A 21,339-nucleotide genomic window follows, 5' to 3' on the forward strand; every position below is an offset into this window, starting at 1 on the left:
CTTATTCAGTATTTGTAAGCATTGGGGCTCATTCATGGACATGTACATGTGCTTTGTATTTTTTTTTATGATGGATTGAACGCATGCATGCGCTATGTTCACACTTTGTGTTTTGGGTTTTTTTATGCCAATTTTCAGCTGTCACTCCTGTTTGTTTGTTTTTTTTTTCACCCATAGAATGCAATGGGTAAGTGCTAAAGGGCAACAAAAAATGCCGGATTCAGGTTTTTTTTGTGTATTAAATAAAAAAATAATAGCAGGTACATCTTTGTGTAACATATTTATTTTTTTGTTTTATAATGTTATCTTGTCCTGCAAGAAAAACAACCCACCTTACAAGCTCCATCGGCAGAAAAATAAGTGTTCGCTCTCAGAATGATTTGATGCAAAATAATTATTTTTTTTATAAAATAGTTTACTGTGTAAAAGTGCCAAAATATAAAAAAAATATAAATGTGGTATTGCTGTACTCGTACTGTCCAGAATAATAAAGCTGCCTTATCAATTTCACTGCAAAACCTTTCCTGAATTGCTGTCTTTTTGTTCCTACTGCCTCACAAAAATCGGAATAGAAAGCTATAAAAAAAAAAAAAAAAACATTGTGACCAAAAACCATACTAATAAAAACGGCAATTCGTCCTGCAGAAAACAAGCCCTCACATGACTGTCGGCAGAATATGGAAAAAACGTTAGCTCTCACAATATGGTGATGCAAAAACTAGTTTTTGCAATAAAAAGCATTTTTTTTAGTCTGTGACAGCAGCCAAATATAATAAAATAAAAACCTGATATAAATCTGGTATCGCTGCAATCACACCAACCCGAAAAATAGTCGCCTAATCACTTCTACCGCATGAGGACCGGCGTAAAAAATATATAAAACAGATTCTTCACCTGCAATTGATTTTTTTTTTTTTTTTTAAATTCTGCCTTCCAAAGATCGCAATAAGGCTGCCATCACACTAGCAGTATTTGGTCAGTATTTTACATCAGTATTTGTAAGCCAAAACCAGGAGTGGAACAAATAGAGGAAAAGTATAATAGAAACATATGCATCACTTCTGTATTTATCACCCACTCCTGGTTTTTGCTTACAAATACCGATGTAAAATACTGACCAAATACTGATAGTGTGACGGCAGCCTAAGGCTCGGCTCACATTTATTCTGCACTGAGCAGACAGATTTCTAGTCAAAATAGAAAAAGGAGCAGCAACCATTCCAGGTGAAAAAATGTCCAAAGTCTTTATTCCGCCATAGTAAAATTACAACGTTTCGGCCATGATGGCCTTTATCAAGTATACTTGATAAAGGCCATCATGGCCGAAACGTTGTAATTTTACTATGGCGGAATAAAGACTTTGGACATTTTTTCACCTGGAATGGTTGCTGCTCCTTCTTTTTCTATTGTGAGTATTGGTCCTATTGGATCCCTGGACTTTGGAGCGTGCAGCCTTCAGCTGTGTGCTGTTGGTTTTCTTTGGTTGAAGAGATTTCTAGTCAAAGTCCTGATAAGCATAAGGAAAGCGGAGGTTTTAAATTCAGTTGAATAAGTGCTTTAAAAAGGCATTATTTTAAACAGGGCTGATTAGGGAGGGAGTTTAATCACAAATGGCTGAATGCTGCTGGATTGGAGGGCACGGGGGGTGGGGGGATTTCTGACAGGTTCCTTTTTTAAGGTCTTTCCACCTACCTCTAACTTTGTCATTGGTGCCAATGTACATCATGACCTCTGGGTCCTCCCCAGCTCCTCCCAGTAACCTGTCAGCCCGATCAGCGGGGTGCAGAACTCTATCGCCAGGAAGACAATATATCATTCAGTGATACCTGTTTTTGTGACAGATTGCCCTCTCGTTTTCCCAAATAATGGAGTCCCCCTCTACCAGCACCTCTCTGCCCTGCTCTCAATTCATCTTTTACTCTAAAGCCGGATTCACACGTCTGTGTTTTACGGTCAGAGTACAGACCCCGATGCTTGCACTGGGCACAGGTCTCCTGTCCTGGGCTCAACAGCCACAAATATGCCTATGTAGCTGTCATGTTCGGTTGAGGAAACCCGTGGCCAGTCCGTTCATCACCGTCTATAGTCAGATAACGTGAAACAGATTCATAAAACTGGCCTATTGTGCCTATGTGAACATGCTTTGACTTGTCATTGTGTTATTGCTTTCCTGTTTAGGCTGTTGTACTTATAGGGACATTATCAAGATTGACATTTCATCCACCAGCCTTGGTGCAAGAAAAATTAAGAGGTACAGTCCTCTTAAGGCCGGTTTCACACGTCAGTGTCTCCAGTACGTGAGGTGACAGTTTCCTCACGTACCGGAGACACTGACACACGTAGACCCATTAAAATCAATGCATCTGTGCAGATGTCATTGATTTTTTGCGGACCGTGTCTCCGTGTGCCAAACACGGAGACATGTCAGTGTTCGTGGGAGCGCACGTATTACACGGACCCATTAAAGTCAATGGGTCCGTGTAAAACACGCACCTCACACGGACGTTCTCCGTGTGGCGTGCCGGAGACAGCGCTACAGTAAGCGCTGTCCCCCCCACATGGTGCTGAAGCCGCGATTCATATCTTCTGTGCAGCAGCGTTTGCTGCATAGAAGATATGAATAATAGTGTTTAAATGAAAGATCTATGTGTCCGCCGCCCCCCCACCCCCTGTGCGCCCCCCCGCTGTTCAGAAAATACTCACCCGCTCCCACTTTGGCTGTAGATGCTTCCTCTCTGCCCCGCGCCTTCTACAGTATGCGGTCACGTGGGGCCGCTCATTTACAATCATGAATAGTCGGCTCCGCCCCTATGGGAGGTGGAGCCGCCTATTCATGATTGTAAATGAGTGGCCCCACGTGACCGCATACAGTGGAAGCCGCGGCCAGACCAGGAAGGAGCGACAGCCAACGAGGGAGCGGGTGAGTATTCAGAACAGCGGGGGGGGCGCACAGGGGGTGGGAGGGCGGCGGACACATAGATCTTTATTTTAAACACTATTATTCATATTTTCTCTGCAGCAAACGCTGCTGCAGGGAACATATGAATTGCTGATTCAGCACCAGATGCTGGTAGTACGTGTGGTACCCAGCACGGTGCGTGTGGTACCCAGTGGGCACACGGGCGGCACACGTGTGCCACACTGATGTTCACCAGAAACGCAGGGGCACACGGACACGGATAATTCCGGTACCGATTGTTTCCGGTACCGGAATTATCTGGACGTGTGGGACAGCCCTAATAGATTTTGTGCACCTTTTAGGCCATGTGCACTCGTGGAGTATTAGGCTACGTTCACACGTTCAGTTTTTTCATCAGTTTTTTTTCCTGTCCTGTTTTGAAAATCCGCAGCTAAAATTCAGCGCTGATTTTAGCTGCGGATTTTGATCCTTTTTCTTCTGCGGATTCCACTGCGGGTTTCCAAATGCAGTTTCCTATTGGTGCTGCTGGAAACCCGCAGCGGAATCCGGAGAAAGAATTGACATGGTACTTCTTTTTTCCGCAGGCAAATCCGCGCGGATTTTCCTGGGGAAAAAAGGATCGTCGGCACAGCGGATTTTGTTTTCCATTGGGTTACATTGTACTGTAACCTACATGGAAAACGGATGCGGATCCGCAGCTGAAATTCCGCTCCGGATCCGCACCAAAAAACGCACCGTGTGAACATAGCCTTAGGTTTTTTTACCTCAGTATTTGTAAGCCAAAACCAGGAGTGGGAGATGAATACAGAAGTGGTGACGTGTTTCTATTATACTTTTCCTCTGATTGTTCCTCTCCTGGTTATGACTTACAAATGCTGAGGTAAAATACTGACCAAATGCTCAACGTGTGAACGTGGCTTTAGACTGTCAAGAACCTGAAATGTATGCAAGCTATGAGCTGGAGTAGATTGTAACTTGCATCACTCTTCATGTAAATCATAATGAATCCGGCGGGCAGTGGTTGTCTTTGCCATCCTGCTAAACCTCACCCACTTTTTGAACTAAAAATGGCAGGTCCGACAAAAAACATACAACAAAAGTGAGAATTTTTGCACAGATACACATAACGCACACCTTCCAATAATATGGCTCTTCTCTGTAAAGCCTGTGGGATTTGTCAGCACTACAGAAATTAAAAATGTACTATTGTCTGTTATCTGAACTGTATTGTGCTTTGTTTGCTCCTATACAATATTGCTGTGTTTTTTTTGCATAAGGCTACTAAAAAAAAACCAATGCAAACGAAAAATGACATGGGGATGATGTACTTTGCATTTATTAACTGTAGAGTCTGCAAATGCAAAGTCCATCTTCAAAAACTTGAATTGTGGATTAGAGTCTAATGTAAATGATTTAGTTTAATCTGTGCTCATTTTCTTCTTCACATGTAAGGTATCTAAATGACTTCTATGAGCTTGAGTTGCGTCAAGGAAGTGGAGTTGTGGGCTGGAGTATACCTCAAACCAAAGGTTCCCCTCCTACAACACGGGAGTCCCATTCAGCAGTAATATACAGCAAGAAAGATCGTGGGAAATCAAAGCTATATATATTTGGAGGAATGTCTGGAAGTCGACTCTGTGACCTTTGGGAACTAGACATGGGTGAGAGATCTGCAGATTCGTACCTTGTCTGGTACAGGAGAAGCAGCACTCAGGCTTTCTCTATGATTTTTGGTAGCAGCTAAACAGCTTTTTACATGACAAATATAGAATGAAACCATAGACAACAATATGTCCTGAGCATCCACCATACAGCATGGCACACAAGATACGACAAAGCCGCTCTAATTAACTGGTTGGTAATTTCATATTCCTGACTCACTTGGCCCACTGGCTCCTGTGTAACCAACCTCATTCCAAATAAATGCCTACAATCCAGCGATGCTTATAGAGTCTTACTTCCTCAGAATTGAGCACATTTCTGGTTTATTTTTTTTAGCCCAATTTGCCATCTACCCTGATTATATAAGCATACATTTGCACAAAAATAAGCAGCTTTTTTGTGGTTAATTGTTGTCTACCTCTGACATCAGTTCAGCCATGAAGAGACAGTGGAAGAGATGTATCAAAACTGCCTCCGAAGACAATTGGATAGCTGGTCATGGTATGACATCAAGTTTCACTTGTCAGCTTTCAGAGGCTTGAGAGTTCAAGTCTTGATTTAAGTTTGAGTCCTACTTTACCCCCCAAAATTGAAAGAAGGTTGGTAATCTAGTGCCTCTTACTCAAGTAGCGAGAGCCACTGCTGGCATGGCTTTGATGGCCTCTTGCCATGTATTGTGCACATCCTTTTGTTATTAGGACAGGTGCACAAAACCTGACAAGCGGCTGTCGATGCCATGTCAGGAGACCACCAATACTTGAGATGAGGTCAGAGTATTGTGGAGACAGTCAACTTCTCTGTGTGTAGGATATTGACATCTTCTAGAAAACCTTCTTTAAGATGAAGAGTTGACAGCACCATTTGTCCCATTTTTGGTAGTGAGGCACCTTTCTGGACACATTTGCATATTCCCGAATTAGAATGCTTGTACATGTACTCTACAATGTCAGCTTTGATTTTACAATTTGTGATCTTTTCATAGTTAATGTTTTTCTATGCTTCCTGTAGAATCTATGACATGGAGTAGTCCGGAGACCAAGGGAGTATTGCCTTTACCCAGAAGTCTTCATACCGCCAATGTTATAGGAAATAGGTAAGCTCAGCGTTCTACATAGACTTAATGGTCATCTTCAGTCGCTTTGTAAACAGCAGCAAAAGAAACTAAATACACAACTACATTTGGCAATGACAGGCACTGCTGAGATATTTAGTGTGACCCCCTGCCTTCTTCTGAGCTGAATTAACCCATTGTTTCATATTGACATTACGTCTATAGCAGTAACTCAATCTACTAAATACTCTTGGTGCTTGTGCATTGTGATCGGTACTCACTAATTTGGATTTTTGTCACTGACCCAGTGTCTACATTTTCTTCTGAAATACTGCTCTATATGTCGCTTTAACTTTTTAATATATTTAAAAGAATTTTCGTGTGATTTATTGGTTGAAATAAAATATTGTTCACTTTTTTTTTGACAAATCAGCATCTGACTTCCTTTTTCTTTATAATAATATACATTTGTGTGTAGTTGTAAAGTCCACGTTCCATTAACATTTTATTTTACAATGGTCCCGTGATATTGAGATCTTCACATGGTATCCCACTACTGGGGCCTTCAGAGATCCGCTGCAATCTGGAGGGAGACCCAGGACCAAGTGTTCAATTCCTTCCCTTATAATTTGTTTGCCTTTACATTATGTGAACGATTACTTTTTTTTTTTCCTTCTTTCAGAATGTATGTTTTTGGTGGCTGGGTCCCACTGACATTAGACAATGTTAGCCCTCAAGAGAGCCAATGGAAATGCACCAACTCCTTTTTCTTTTTGGATCTGGGTATGTATAATTCACTAGATGGTGGCCCGATTCTAACGCATCGGGTATTCTAGAATATGTATGTCCACGTAGTATATTGCCCGTCCACGTAGTATATTGCCCGTCCACGTAGTATATTGCCCGTCCACGTAGTATATTGCCCAGCCACGTAGTATATTGCCCAGCCACGTAGTATATTGCCCAGCCACGTAGTATATTGCCCAGCCACGTAGTATATTGCCCAGCCACGTAGTATATTGCCCAGCCACGTAGTATATTGCCCAGCCACGTAGTATATTGCCCAGCCACGTAGTATATTGCCCAGCCACGTAGTATACAGCACAGAGCCACGTAGTATATTGCCCAACCACGTATGTCACAGGTTAAAAAAATAAACATATACTCACCTTCCGCAGGCGCGTTGTAGCTCTGTCGCCTGTGTGGGGTGCAGGCGGCAGCTTCCGGTCCCAGGGTGTGATGTTGCGGTCACGTGCCCGTGACGTCATGGCAGGTCCTTTTCGCGCAGGTCCTGTGATGACGTCACGGTCACATGACCGTGTCGCAGTCACATGACCGTGACGTCATGGCATGTCCTTCTCACGCAGGCCTTGTGATGACGTCGTGGTCACATGACCGTGACGTCATGGCAGCTGCTTCTCCCAGACCATCCTTGCCACCGGAAGGTGCCGCTTGCATGGACCGGCCAGAGCATCGCGAGGAGCGGGAAAGGCGGAGGAAGGTGAGTATCTAATGATTTTTAATTTTTTTAATTATTTTTAACATTAGACGTTTTTACTATTGAAGCTGCATAGGCTGCGTCAATAGTAAAAACTTGGTCACACAGGGTTAATAGCGGCGGTAACGGAGTGCGTTACCCGCGGCATAACGCGGTCCGTTACCGCCGGCATTAACCCTGTGTGAGCGGTGACCGGAGGGGTATATGCGGGCACTGAGTGCGGGGAGTAAGGAGCGGCCATTTTCTTCCGGATTGTGCGCGTCGCTGATTGGTCGTGGCAATGGTCGCGGGCGTTTTGCCACGACCAATCAGCGACTTAGATTCCATGACAGACAGAGGCCACGACCAATGAATCTCCGTGACAGACAGAAGGACAGAAAGACAGAAGGACAGACAGACGGAAGTAACCCTTAAGGTACCGTCACATTAAGCGACGCTGCAGCGATATAGACAACGATGCCGATCGCTGCAGCGTCGCTGTTTCGTCGTTGTGTGGTCGCTGGAGAGCTGTCACACAGACAGCTCTCCAGCGACCAACGATGCCGAAGTCCCCGGGTAACCAGGGTAAACATCGGGTTACTAAGCGCAGGGCCGCGCTTAGTAACCCGATGTTTACCCTGGTTACCAGTGTAAATGTGAAAAAAACCAAACACTACATACTCACATTCCGGTGTCTGTCGCGTTCCCCGGCGTCCGTTTCCCTGCACTGTGTAAGCGCCGGCCGTAAAGCAGAGCGGTGACGTCACCGCTGTGCTCTGCTTTACGGCCAGCCGGCGCTGACACAGTGCAGGGAAGCGGACGCCGGGGGACGCGACCGACACCGGAATGTAAGTATGTAGTGTTTTTTTTTTTTTTTACATTTACAATGGTAACCAGGGTAAATATCGGGTTACTAAGCGCGGCCCTGCGCTTAGTAACCCGATGTTTACCCTGGTTACCAGTGAAGACATCGCTGAATCAGCGTCACACACGCCGACTCAGCAATGTCAGCGGGTGATCCAGCGACGAAATAAGGAGCTGGCCTTCTAGCTCCGACCAACGATGTCACAGCAGGATCCTGATCGCTGCTGCGTGTCAAACACAACGATATTGCTATCCAGGACGCTGCAACGTCACGGATCGCTATCGTTATCGTTGTTAAGTTGTTCAGTGTGAAGGTACCTTTAGACAATTATATAGTAGATTTGGTAACAACTTGTAACTCGGACCTGTACTTTTTATATGTTCTGTATGCGGTTTGGTTGTGCAGATATACATAATGACTGACTTTTTTTTTTTTTTTCCTGATCTCATCTAGACTCCATGGAATGGATGTCTTTAATGTCAGACTCTGCAGAAGATCGGAAGGATTGGCCATGGCCTAGAGCCGGGCACTGTGCAGTCACAATTGGGAAACGATTATATATCTGGAGTGGACGGGATGGTTACAAGAAGGCATGGAACTGCCAAGTTTGTTGCAAAGACCTTTGGTACATTGACACAGGTAGTTGCAATGCCATTACTGTTGTTGCTTTTTTTTTTTTTTTTTTTTATTAATAATAAATTATATACTTTATTCATGATAAGAATTCTTTTGTGTTAAAGTGGTTCTCCAAGCATGCAATTTAAGTGTGTGGGTTGTTTTTTTTAATTTTTTTATACGTTCAAGTTTTTGTAAATGGATCAGTACATGATAGATGTGTGAGGGTACTGGTAGGCTGAATATAGAAGTGTAAGGCTGGTTTCACATTTCCGGTTGTGTCCGCAGCGTTTCTGCCTCATACATCCGCATGTGTCTTGATTTCCTATCTTTAACAGTGTAGACGCAGGTGCATGTGTTTGCCTGCGTTTGCTTACACATGCGTATTTTCTCCTACGTATCATTGGGGGACACAGGACGAATGGGTGTTATGCTGCTGCCACCAGGAGGACACTAAGTTAAACACACACAAAAGATTAACTCCTCCCCTGCAGTATACACCCACAGGCTGGACAATCCAGAGCCAGTTCTTACTTAGTGTCTCAGGAGGCACTTGGGTCCTCAGGACCCCACCAATTTTTGTTTTTTAACGGAAGGGAGCGACAGGCAAATTTTCAGCTCTGATCTCTCCCGCACCAACAACGGGCAAGTACATGGAGCGTTCCTCCTGTATCCTTTCCCGCGACGATGGATGCCAGCCCTGGCTCACTTTCCAGTGTGGCGACGGTTCCCTAGCGTTCCGATCTCCCTCCCTCCCTGTCAGGCGACCACGGGGACTAATCATCCACCTAAGTTTCCTGGAGCCAGGGCACAGCCGGACAGATTACCATGGCGTCCGTGCAGCCGCCCACTGCACCACCACTGAACATAGCGGATGTTGCACGGCGGCAGAAGCTCTCCACCCTCTCCCTACTAAGGTGAAGGTGGATGGAGCATCGGCCCCATCGCACAAGGTAAGTGCGGGGGCCGACCAGCTGACAGGGGACCGCCCGTTCAGGGATCCACTTTCTAATGCGGCGCTGCAGCCGCGGAGCACGGGCAATTCGGCGCTCTGTTAGGGCGGTGGCACTGTTTACCGTCCCTGGTCCGGATTCCACCACGGACATTCTGTGGCACATAGCAGGGAATATGGCAGCGTTCCGACGCGCATAGCAGGGAATCCACCGCCCGCCCATGACACGCCCCCCTCCCTCTCTCTCTCCCTCTCTGGGCGCTTCTCGTTCCCGAGAAGCGCCCTTCTCACATCTCGGCGGCCATCTTGGACCAGGAAGTGCGCTGGCGGCTCTGCAGCACCACAGCGCACAGGACTTCAGGATCTCTCTGCCAAGCACCGCGGAACTTGGTGAGACGCACTCATTAGGATTGTCTCTTCCCCTGCCAGTACGCTCACTTTATGGCAAAGATGTCACAGTCTAGGCAAAAACGGACTGGAAAGACCCACTCTGTTATTTTTGCTGTGTGCACCTCCTGCAAGGTATCTCTGCCCCGAGGTCACTCTACCCCGCTGTGCTCCGCCTGCGAAATGTCTGCGGCACAGGATACCCCGGCCTCTGACCCGGAATGTAGTGAGCCTGGTACCCCCGCATGGGCGTCCTCCCTCGCTCGATCTGTGGCATCCTTGGAAAGGACGATACAGTCCCTCCGTGACCCGTCCCTTACCCAGGGCGCTTCCACGGATGATGTAACGCGGCCTAAAAACCCCTCTCGGCCTAGAGGTCGTTCCGTTTCCAGAAGCCCTCTCTCATCTAGAAAGAAGTCCAGGGTAATATCTCCGGTCCGTGATCAGCCCTCCGGCTCAGAGAGCGAAGTCTCTCGTCACTCATCCCCAGCTCATAGCAGGGAATCCTTTCTGGACGACGCATCCAGCGTGTCCTGTTCCCCAGAGTATCGTCACGACCAGGAGACCCTAGATTCTCTCATAGACTCGGTAGGTCAGACGCTACAGTTAGAGGAGGAAACCCCGTCCAAGGCGGTTCATCCCGTGTCATTCGGGCGATCCACAAAGGCTCATAGATTTTTTCCTACGCATCCTCAATTTAAGGACATTGTCGATCTCCACAGGGTCCGTCCGGATAAACGCTTCTCAGGTCAGAAGGCTATGCAATTGAAGTATCCGTTTGCTCAGGACCTTGCTAAGGAGTGGTCTCACTCACCCTCCGTGGACCCGCCAGTGTCGCGGCTAGCCACCAAGGCGGTTCTATCCTCCTCCGAGGGCGCGTCCATCAAGCATCCCACTGATGGACAAATTGACCAGATGGCTCGCTCGGCTTTTGAAGCTTCTTCGGCTTCTCTCTTCCCTTCTTTTGCCGTCACATGGGTTGCAAAAACCATGACCCATTGGGCCGAGTCTTTAGCCTCTACAGCTCTACACGCCGACTTACCCCCCGAGGTTTCACACCTGGCCACTCAGATTGCCAGAGCGGGGGACTTTGTAGTTTCCGCATCCTTAGACGCGGCCAATTGTGCCTCACAGGCAGCGGCCAATGCTGTCACGATCCGCAGATCCCTCTGGCTCAGGGACTGGAAAGCGGACTCAGGATCCAAAAAATCTCTCACGTCCCTTCCATACCAGGGCGAACGCCTTTTTGGGGACAAACTAGATAAAATTATCGCAGACTCCACAGGGGGAAAGAGCAAATTCCTTCCCCAGCAACGGACCTTTCGTCCCTTTCGCAACCAACAGGGCCGAGGCCGATATTTCCGTTTCGGCTCCAGTTGGTCCAATTCTCCCTCCGCGCCACCCGGCGCCGGGAGAGGTCAGCGCAAGGACAGAACCTCCCAGCCATCTTACAAACCTTCTCCCTCTTGGAGAGGCAGACCCAGACAACAGGGGTCCAGGGGGCCCAGACCCAACAGGTCTCCACCTCAATGACTCTTGGCAGACGCCAAAGGACACCGACAGAGTTGGCGGCCGCCTACTCTTCTTTCGGGACGCGTGGCTCTCGGTAGTTCCCGACCGATGGGTCCGCGACCTAGTGTCTTTCGGTTACAAGATAGAGTTTGTCTCTCTTCCCCCATCTCGTTTCTTCCAGTCCCCTCCTCCCAGAGCAAGGGTCCGTCAGTATTTTCAGGCCATAAGATCGCTATGGGAAGACGGGGTCATCATCCCGGTACCTCAGAACGAGAGGTACCAAGGTTTCTATTCCAATCTTTTCATTGTACCAAAGAAGGACGGCTCAGTACGTCCAATATTGGACCTCAAGCTCCTCAACAAGTACGTCCGTGTACGTCAATTCCGTATGGAGTCCCTCCGCTCGGTAATTGCCTCTCTGGAAGAAGGCGAGTTCCTTGCATCTCTAGATGTTCAAGACGCTTACTTGCACATTCCCATCCTACCGTCTCATCAGCGTTTCCTCCGCTTCGCGGTCCAGGGGCACCATTTTCAGTTTGTCGCCCTACCTTTCGGGCTGGCCACTGCTCCTCGGGTGTTCACCAAGGTCATGGCAGCTGCCGTGGCCATTCTACATGCTCGGGGCATAGTGGTGTTGCCCTACTTGGACGACATCCTCATAAAAGGCCCCTCTTTCCGGTCCTGTTCAGAAGCGGTAGACGTCACTATAAATACCTTTTTGCGCCTGGGCTGGAAAATCAATTTCAAAAAATCTTCCCCAGTCCCGGCCCAAACCATATCCTACCTGGGAATGATCTTAGACTCCTCCCAGGGTCTAGTACTTTTGCCTCCGGAAAAGGTATCCACTCTTCAGAGAGAAGTCCGGAAGCTTACTCAACCTCGCTCTCACTCCCTACGCTTCTCCATGAGGGTACTCGGCAGGATGGTGGCGGCAATGGAGGCAGTGCCCTTTGCGGTTTTTCACCTCCGTCCCTTACAACATGCCATTCTGGCAGTATGGGACAGGAATCCCGCCTCGCTCGACCGCCGTCTCCTTCTCTCTCGCCCAATCAGACAGTCCCTCAGGTGGTGGACCAAGAGGTCCTCCCTGACTCGGGGGAAGTCTTTCCTTCCGGTGCACTGGCTGGTTGTCACAACGGACGCCAGTCTCTTCGGCTGGGGTGCAGTGTTCCAGCGTCACTCGACTCAGGGTCGCTGGTCTCCGCAGGAGTCCCAGCTGCCCATCAATATCCTAGAGATTCGGGCAATCAGACTGGCTCTCCATCATTTTCAGCCGTTCCTCTCCGGCCGTGCGGTCAGAGTCCAGTCCGACAACGCCACTGCGGTAGCCTACATCAACCGCCAAGGGGGCACTCGCAGCAAGGCGGCCATGGTCGAGGTGACGCTAATTCTCCGCTGGGCCGAGACACATCATTCCATACTCTCAGCAGTCTTTATCCCAGGCGTGGAAAACTGGGAAGCGGACTTTCTCAGTCGCCACAGCCTCGATCCCGGAGAGTGGTCTCTCCATCCCGCAATCTTTCACCAGATATGCTCTCGATGGGGGACCCCGGACGTGGACCTAATGGCATTTCGCCTCAATTGCCAGGTTCCCGTCTTCATGGCCAGGTCTCACGACCCCTCAGCCTTCGGAGCCGACGCTCTCGTCCTCTCATGGCAGGTTTTCAGACTCCCATACATCTTTCCCCCAATTCCTCTTCTGACAAAGGTGATCAGGAAGATCAAGGCAGAACGGATCCCAGTACTTCTCATCGCTCCGGACTGGCCGCGCAGGACATGGTATGCCGAGATGGTTCAACTGGTCTCAGACGTACCTTGGAGGCTGCCGAGTCGCGCAGACCTCCTGTCTCAAGGGCCCATTTACCACCCGAACTCAGAGGCCCTGTGTTTAACGGTGTGGCCGTTGAGTCCTGGGTACTGAGGCAGAAGGGGTTGCCCCAGACGGTGATATCTACCATGCTCCGCGCACGCAAGCCTTCTTCTATGCGCATCTACCACCGCGCCTGGAAGGTATACTTCACCTGGTGCAGGAAGCGGGGACGTTTCCCCCTCCGTTTTTCTATCCCTCACATTTTGGAATTCCTCCAATCAGGCGTAGACTTGGGTCTTGCTCTCAGCTCTCTTAAGGGCCAAATTTCTGCTCTCTCGGTTCTTTTTCAGAGAAAGATTGCAAACAGATTGCAGGTCAGGACCTTCATCCAGGGTGTTTCTCATATGGCTCCGCCTTACAAGATGCCCTTGGAACCATGGGACCTGAACCTAGTTCTCCGTGCTCTTCAAGAGCCCCCCTTTGAGCCCTTGCATGAAGTGTCTTTGCTGTTCTTGTCTTGGAAGATTGCCTTCCTCGTGGCTGTCACGTCTATTAGACGTGTCTCTGAGCTGGCAGCTCTGTCGTGCCGACCTCCTTTCCTTGTGTTCCACCAGGACAAGGTGGTTCTGCGGACATGTCCGACTTTTCTTCCGAAGGTCGTTTCCTCCTTCCATCTTAATGAGGAGATTGTCCTTCCCTCACTGTGCCCTGCTCCTTTCCACCGCACGGAAAGGGCGCTCCACACTCTGGACTTAGTGAGGGGTCTTAGACGTTACGTCTCCAGAACTGCGTCTCTCCGTAGGTCTGACGCCTTGTTCGTTCTTCCGCAGGGGCCACGGAAGGGACTTCCTGCTTCCAAGGCCTCCATTGCCAAGTGGATTCGTTCCGCCATCCAAGAGTCCTACCGTGTCAAGGGTCACGCCGCACCTCCGGGGATCAAGGCTCATTCTACCCGGTCAGTCGGCGCGTCCTGGGCCATCCGGCACCAGGCATCGGCAGCGCAGGTCTGCAAGGCTGCTACATGGTCCAGCCTGCATACATTCACGAAGCACTATCATGTGCACTCTCAGGCCTCGGCAGACGCGTCCGTCGGTAGGCGAATCCTACAAGCGGCAGTGTCTCATCTGTAGCTCGTAGGCACGCACAGCATTTATAACTTCTTGTTGGCCCACCCAGGGACTGCTTTGGGACGTCCCATTCGTCCTGTGTCCCCCAATGATACGTAGGAGAAAAGGAGATTTTTGTGTACTCACCGTAAAATCTTTTTCTCCGAGTCATCATTGGGGGACACAGCACCCTCCCTGTTAGCCTAGTTGGCTCAATTGTTCTTTTCAGTCTGTCTTTTGACTATGACACGTTGTCTGTTTGTTAATTGGCTTACTCCTACTGCTTTGTTACCGAACTGGCTCTGGATTGTCCAGCCTGTGGGTGTATACTGCAGGGGAGGAGTTAATCTTTTGTGTGTGTTTAACTTAGTGTCCTCCTGGTGGCAGCAGCATAAGGGCCCCTTCACACTGTGCAATCAAAGTCTGAACGAGCGTTCGATTTGTGACGTTTATCCGTCCTCGTTCCGAGGTTGCAAAGTGTGACATGGCGTTACGATCTGCGACGCAGCCCAGCATCGTACGATGTGAAAGAAAGAGCAGAACTTTCTTTCGTCGTAAATGTCTCGCTGTGGCGGTCGAAATCGTAGTATGTGACGGCAGTCATACGAGCTCGTAATGCGACTACGTGGGTTGGGCTTCCGCATACCTGTCTCCTGATTGGGCGTGACGTTTTAGCACGCCCATGCTGGTAATACGTCACGCTCGGAGTCGTAGGACTATGGCGGTGTGAAGGGTAGCGTACGATTGCGACGCGTGACGTTCACATCGCAACTACGTCAGAAAAAGCGTTAACATCGTAGAGTGTGACCGCTGGCTACGAGCTCGTACTGCGATGTCGAATATGACGCAAATGCGTCGTAATCGTAGCAGAATCGACCAGTGTGAAGGGGCCCTAACACCCATTCGTCCTGTGTCCCCCAATGATGACTCGGAGAAAAAGATTTTACGGTGAGTACACAAAAATCTCCTTTTTGCTTTCTGGGGCGGGGAGGTGGCAAATTTCCGTCAAATATGCGCAGGCATGCGGATGAGTGCGTTAAAAAAACAAATTACCAGGAACCTTATTTTTCAGCAAGGAAGTTACTACCTTTGCGGTGGATGGACGGTTCTCGCCTACAATATGGGCTTGGATTGAACCAGTTAATTCAGTAATACCATTTGCACGCACAGTAAATCATATTAGAGATTGTCCTAATTCTTTAGAGTTTGGGATTTTAGGAATTCATTGCCACATGACAGTTTCAATATGCGGACAGAATATGCAAACCAGTATAACTGAAATTATAACTTGGTATAATTAGTTACCAACTGGCGTAACAGTGACTCTCTAGCCACAGGGCATCCTTTGAAACTTTTCTCCTTCTAGAATAGTTTCTGCAATAAGTTGATAGTTTTAGGATTAAGACTCTAGTTTATCTCAGCTTTCTTTTTAAAATATAAAGTTGATATGTATGCTTCTGAATATGACAAGAGTACTTATTTGTGTTGTTGCTGCGAATTATAATCTATGTAAATGAGAAATAATCACAAACTGAGCCATCTTTGTCAATGATAAATGTTTTATTGATCTACAAGATTCTGTGTATGGGAAACTGTAACACAATAATTTCTGATTTTCTGTAATAAGATACACTTGTTAAAAAATGGTTATTAATAAAATGGATGTGTGGAACAGGAATGGATGAAAATCGGATCCATCACAGTCGTATACAAAAATGGGTGTCTGAATGAGGCCTTAGGATTCCTCACTGCCTCAGACTTTCTGCTGCTTACTGAAATAATAATCTAATTCCAGCATCGGGGGCACTGATTTACCTTGGTTTTTCCATTGTCATAATCTTACAATCTGAAAATAGGTTAGACCGGTGCCCATTGCAACACAGACTGCCGATTGAGCTCTCCTCTCATTTCACTGCTTTCACATAGTTTTTAGGGTAAGGTCAGGTGGAGTTGTGCGAACGTGGCTGCAAACTGTAGCCGCATGCAGTCGCTGGTGTTTGTAAATTGATTGTTAACTGGTCCAGCAATTTCTGGGAGAACAGCTGTTTCACGGACAATACTTTCGTAAAATGATTAACGGCCATGTTTTCTCAGTGAAACAACTGTTATGTAAAATCATGCTCCCCTTTTAACAATCAATTTAAAGACTGCAGTGGCTGCTAAGTCCTAATGGCTTGACTGCAATTTGGCCACATATCAAGAAACAAACAGTTTTACTGAAAATTCCCTTAGTTTGGCATTTTTTCATAAGACAATCTGTCACAAGGTGTCTGCTACCCCATCTGAAAACATGATGTAGAAGCAGAAAAACTCCAATTCTAGCGATGTATCACTTACTAGGGTGCTTGCAACAGTTTTAATAACATCAGTGTTTTATCTGCTGCAAGATCTAGCAGTTCTCTGAATTCTGAGCTCTGTATAACCTATGACCTTGGACATATCCATACGTCTAAGTCGGTAGGTACTTACTGACCTTGGACGTATGGATATGTCATATCTTTAATCACACACCGCGACTACAGTCACAATGATCACATTAAGATGCCTGCTGATTCTCAGCAGGCATCGGGAGTCTTCCTACGATCGCTGTAATTGGCTGTTCAATTCTGAACAGTGTGTTAATAAATATATATATATATATATATATATATATATATATATATATATATATATATATATATATATATATATATATATATATATATTATGTTTTATATCGAGAAAAAAATATCTGCAAAAAGCGAGCGTATATATGTACACTACCGTTCAAAAGTTTAGGGTCACCCTGACAATTTTGTGTTTTCCATAAAAACTCATACTTTTATTAATCAAATGAGTTGCCAAATGAATTTAAAATCTAGTCCAGACATTGACAAGGTTCGAAAAAACGGTAATTAATCCTACCGGTAATTGTATTTCCAGGAATCCATCCTGACAGCTCACTGGAGGACGTCCTTCTTATCCATCTTGGGACAGGAAACACGAGAGGTTAAAAGGACCCTCCCCCTACCACCCTTCAGTGCTTTTCAAAGTAACACATCTGGATGGATGCAAACACAAGGTTTATTTCAACATAATAATCCATGATACAAATGTTACATCACATGAGTATAAAGATCATACAACAGGGAGGGAACTAATAGTGCTGTCAGGATGGATTCCTGGAAATACAATTACCGGTAGGATTAATTACCGTTTTCCAGGTCACCACCTGACAGCACACTGGAGAAATACCAAAGGAGAATGGTATTTAGGGTGGGACCACCGCTTGAAGTACCTTTCTACCAAAAGCCAACTGAGGCGATACCACATCTAATTTATAATGTTTAGAAAAGGTACTAAGACTAGACCATGATGCAGCTTTGCAGATCTGATCTGCCGTAGCCCCCCCTTTCTCTGCCATGACGTGGCCATAGTTCTAGATGACTGGGCTCTAAGGTTAACCGGGGAACACTCCCCTTTAGCTTTATAAGCCAAATCGATTGTGGACTTAATCCACCGCGCAGTAGTTGCCTTAGACGCTTTTTCCCCCCTTATTTGGACACCTGAACTGGACAAACAGGTTATCTTGTCTCCAGGGTCTAGATAAATCAAGGTACCGTATATACTCGAGTATAAGCCGAGATTTTCAGCCCAAATTTTTGGGCTGAAAGTGCCCCTCTTGGCTTATACTCGAGTCATGATCGGTGGTGGGGTCGGCGGGTGAGCACTGACATATACTTACCTGCTTCCGGGGCTCCTGGCGCTCCCCCTGCCCGTCCCACGGTCTCCGGGTGCCGCAGCCTCTTCCCCTGAGCGGTCACGTGGGACCGCTCATTAGAGAAATGAATAGGCTGCTCCACCTCCCATAGGGGCGGAGCCGCCTATTCATTTCTCTAATGAAGCGGTGCCGGTGACCGCTGATAGAGAAAGAGGCTGCGGCACCGAAGACAGGCAGGGGGAAAGAGCGGGACGCCGGGAGCAGGTAAGTATCGCATATTCACCTGTCCGCGTTCCACACGCCGGGCGCCGCGCCATATTCCCGGCGTCTCTCCGCACTGACTTTGCAGGTCAGAGGGCGCGATGACGCATATAGTGTGCGCGCCGCCCTCTGCCTGATCAGTCAGTGCAGGGAGACGCCGGGAAGATGGCGCCGAGGAGCTGCAAGCAAGACAGGTGAGTATGTGTTTTGTTTTTTTTTTTTTTATTGCAGCAGCAGCACAGATTTATGTGGAGCATCTATGGGGCAATGGTGCAGAGCACTATATGGCACAGCTATGGGGCAACGGTGCAGAGCACTATATGGCACAGCTACGGGGCAACGGTGCAGAGCACTATATGGCACAGCTATGGGGCAACGGTGCAGAGCACTATATGGCACAGCTATGGGGCAACAGTGCAGAGCACTATATGGCACAGCTATGGGGCAACGGTGCAGAGCACTATATGGCACAGCTATGGGGCAACAGTGCAGAGCACTATATGGCACAGCTATGGGGCAACGGTGCAGAGCACTATATGGCACAGCTATGAGGCAACGGTGCAGAGCACTATATGGCACAGCTATGGGGCAACGGTGCAGAGCACTATATGGCACAGCTATGGGGCAACGGTGCAGAGCACTATATGGCACAGCTATGGGGCAACGGTGCAGAGCACTATATGGCACAGCTATGGGGCAACGGTGCAGAGCACTATATGGCACAGCTATGGGGCAACGGTGCAGAGCACTATATGGCACAGCTATGGGGCAATAATGGACGGTGCAGAGCACTATATGGCACAGCTATGGGGCAACGGTGCAGAGCACTATATGGCACCGCTATGGGGCAACGGTGCAGAGCACTATATGGCACAGCTATGGGGCAATGGTGCAGAGCACTATATGGCACAGCTATGGGGCAACGGTGCAGAGCACTATATGGCACAGCTATGGGGCAACGGTGCAGAGCACTATATGGCACAGCTATGGGGCAACGGTGCAGAGCACTATATGGCACAGCTATGGGGCAACGGTGCAGAGCACTATATGGCACAGCTATGGGGCAACGGTGCAGAGCACTATATGGCACAGCTATGGGGCAACGGTGCAGAGCACTATATGGCACAGCTATGGGGCAACGGTGCAGAGCATTATATATATGGCACAGCTATGGGGCAACGGTGCAGAGCATTATATATGGCACAGCTTTATGTGGAGCATCTATGGGGCCATAATGAATGGTATGGAGTATCTATTTCTAATTTTGAAATTCACCGGTACCTGCTGCATTTTCCACCCTAGGCTTATACTCGAGTCAATAAGTTTTCCCAGTTTTTTGTGGCAAAATTAGGGGGGTCGGCTTATACTCGGGTCGGCTTATACTCGAGTATATACGGTACTTAAGTACCGTCTCTCTCATGTCCAAATTATGGTAGAAACTTTCTTTTTGGTTTTTAGGGAACTGGCAAAATGACGGTAAGACAATCTCCTGATTCATATTAGTATCTGAGACGACTTTTGGGAGAAAACCCGGATCGAGTCTTAGCACTAGTTTATCGCCGAAGATTTGTAAATACGGGTTCTGCACTGATAGAGCCTCTAGTTCTCCCAACCTTTTTGCCGACGTGATCGCTACTAAAAACGCGGTTTTAAGGGAGAGTTTGTTAATCTCTGTCTCCTGTTTTGTCCCACGGCTGTTCGCACAGAAAGTTCAGGACCAGATTAAGATCCCACGGCGGGACCGATCTCCTAATTAACGGTTTTAACCTCTGAACTGCTCTTGAGAACCGACTAATCCAGGGGTGAGTAGATAGAGGGAAATCGAAAAACACACTCAGGGCCGCTATTTGGACTTTTAATGTACTAGGTCTAAGGCCTTTTTGGAATCCCGCCTGCAGGAAGTCAAGGATTCTTGGGATATTTGGATGGTCAGTATCAACTGTCATCTCCCCGCAAAACCCACTTACTGGCGCTATGGACTCCTGCCCTTCTGATCTGGCTGCGTCCTCCATGTTCCTTAGAACTGGACCCTGCTGGAGATCGCCTAATGCCCCAGGCACATACCTTTTTTATTCTGTTTGTCTTGATGTAGCGCTTCCGCACCATCTGACCGCTGCAAGACTTCCTGTCGCTTGCCGAGATGCTGCCCTCCCCCCTCGGCCGCAAACTGGAAGTGATGTGCGGCCGGAAACTGAGCACAGTGCAGCGTGGATTTGCTTCCCCCGGCAGCCGCATGGAGACGCCGCCATCATCAGAGGCCACCGCCGGGATCGCATGCACCAGGGGGCGCGACGGAAGGGTCGAGAGCCCCTGGCAGAGGGAAGCGACCTTTATATCAGGAGCAGCGCTGGTAGGCAGAGGGACCCTCGGGCGGGTGTCGGCCAGCAGGTGCCTCTTGGAGGGAAGGGTGAAGCAAAGCTCCCCCGATCCACACTCCTGCACAGAACGGTCAGTCCTCTCGTCCGTTCCTATCCATAATGGGACAGGAAAAACACTGAAGGGTAGTAGGGGGAGGGTCCTTTTAACCTCTCGTGTTTCCTGTCCCGAGATGGATAAGAAGGACGTCCTCCAGTGTGCTGTCATGTGGTGACCTGGAAAAAGATTTTTATTTGAAATAATAATTTTCTCCTTCAAACTTTGCTTTAGTCAAAGAATGCTGCCTTTGCAGTAATTACAGCATTGCAGACCTTTGGCATTCTAGCAGTTAATTTGCTGAGGTAATCTGGAGAAATTTCACCCCATGCTTCCAGAAGCTCCTCCCACAAGTTGGTTTGGCTTGATGGGCACTTTTTGTGTACCATAAGGTCAAGCTGCTCCCACAACAGATCAATGGGGTTGAGATCTGATGACTGGGCTGGCTACTCCAATACAGATAGAATACCTGCTGCCTTCTTCATCCTTAAATAGTTCTTGCATAATTTGGAGGTGTGCTTTGGGTCATTGCTCTGTTGTAGGATGAAATTGGCTCCAATCAAGCCCTGTCCACAGGGAATGGCATGGCATTGCAAAATGGAGTGATTC

At 47.9% G+C, this 21,339-nt stretch overlaps 1 protein-coding gene across 4 annotated transcripts in view; it reads left to right on the forward strand.

Moving 5' to 3' along the window:
- HCFC2 (host cell factor C2) overlaps positions 1–21,339 on the forward strand; it is a 111,957-nt gene that overhangs the window by 25,078 nt on the left and 65,540 nt on the right. For all 4 annotated transcript variants that reach the window (XR_013215807.1, XR_013215808.1, XM_077265649.1 and 1 more), the window contains exons 4-7: positions 4,373–4,581; positions 5,591–5,675; positions 6,316–6,416; positions 8,429–8,614. Coding sequence is in view for 2 of the 4 variants with exons in the window: in XM_077265649.1 (XP_077121764.1) it covers positions 4,373–4,581; positions 5,591–5,675; positions 6,316–6,416; positions 8,429–8,614 (581 nt within the window). In the remaining 2 variants the exon portion in view is untranslated. The remainder of the gene's footprint in view (positions 1–4,372; positions 4,582–5,590; positions 5,676–6,315; positions 6,417–8,428; positions 8,615–21,339) is intronic.

The sequence above is a fragment of the Ranitomeya variabilis genome, chromosome 5 (assembly GCF_051348905.1).
Source record: "Ranitomeya variabilis isolate aRanVar5 chromosome 5, aRanVar5.hap1, whole genome shotgun sequence".
NCBI classification, from domain to species: domain Eukaryota; kingdom Metazoa; phylum Chordata; class Amphibia; order Anura; family Dendrobatidae; genus Ranitomeya; species Ranitomeya variabilis.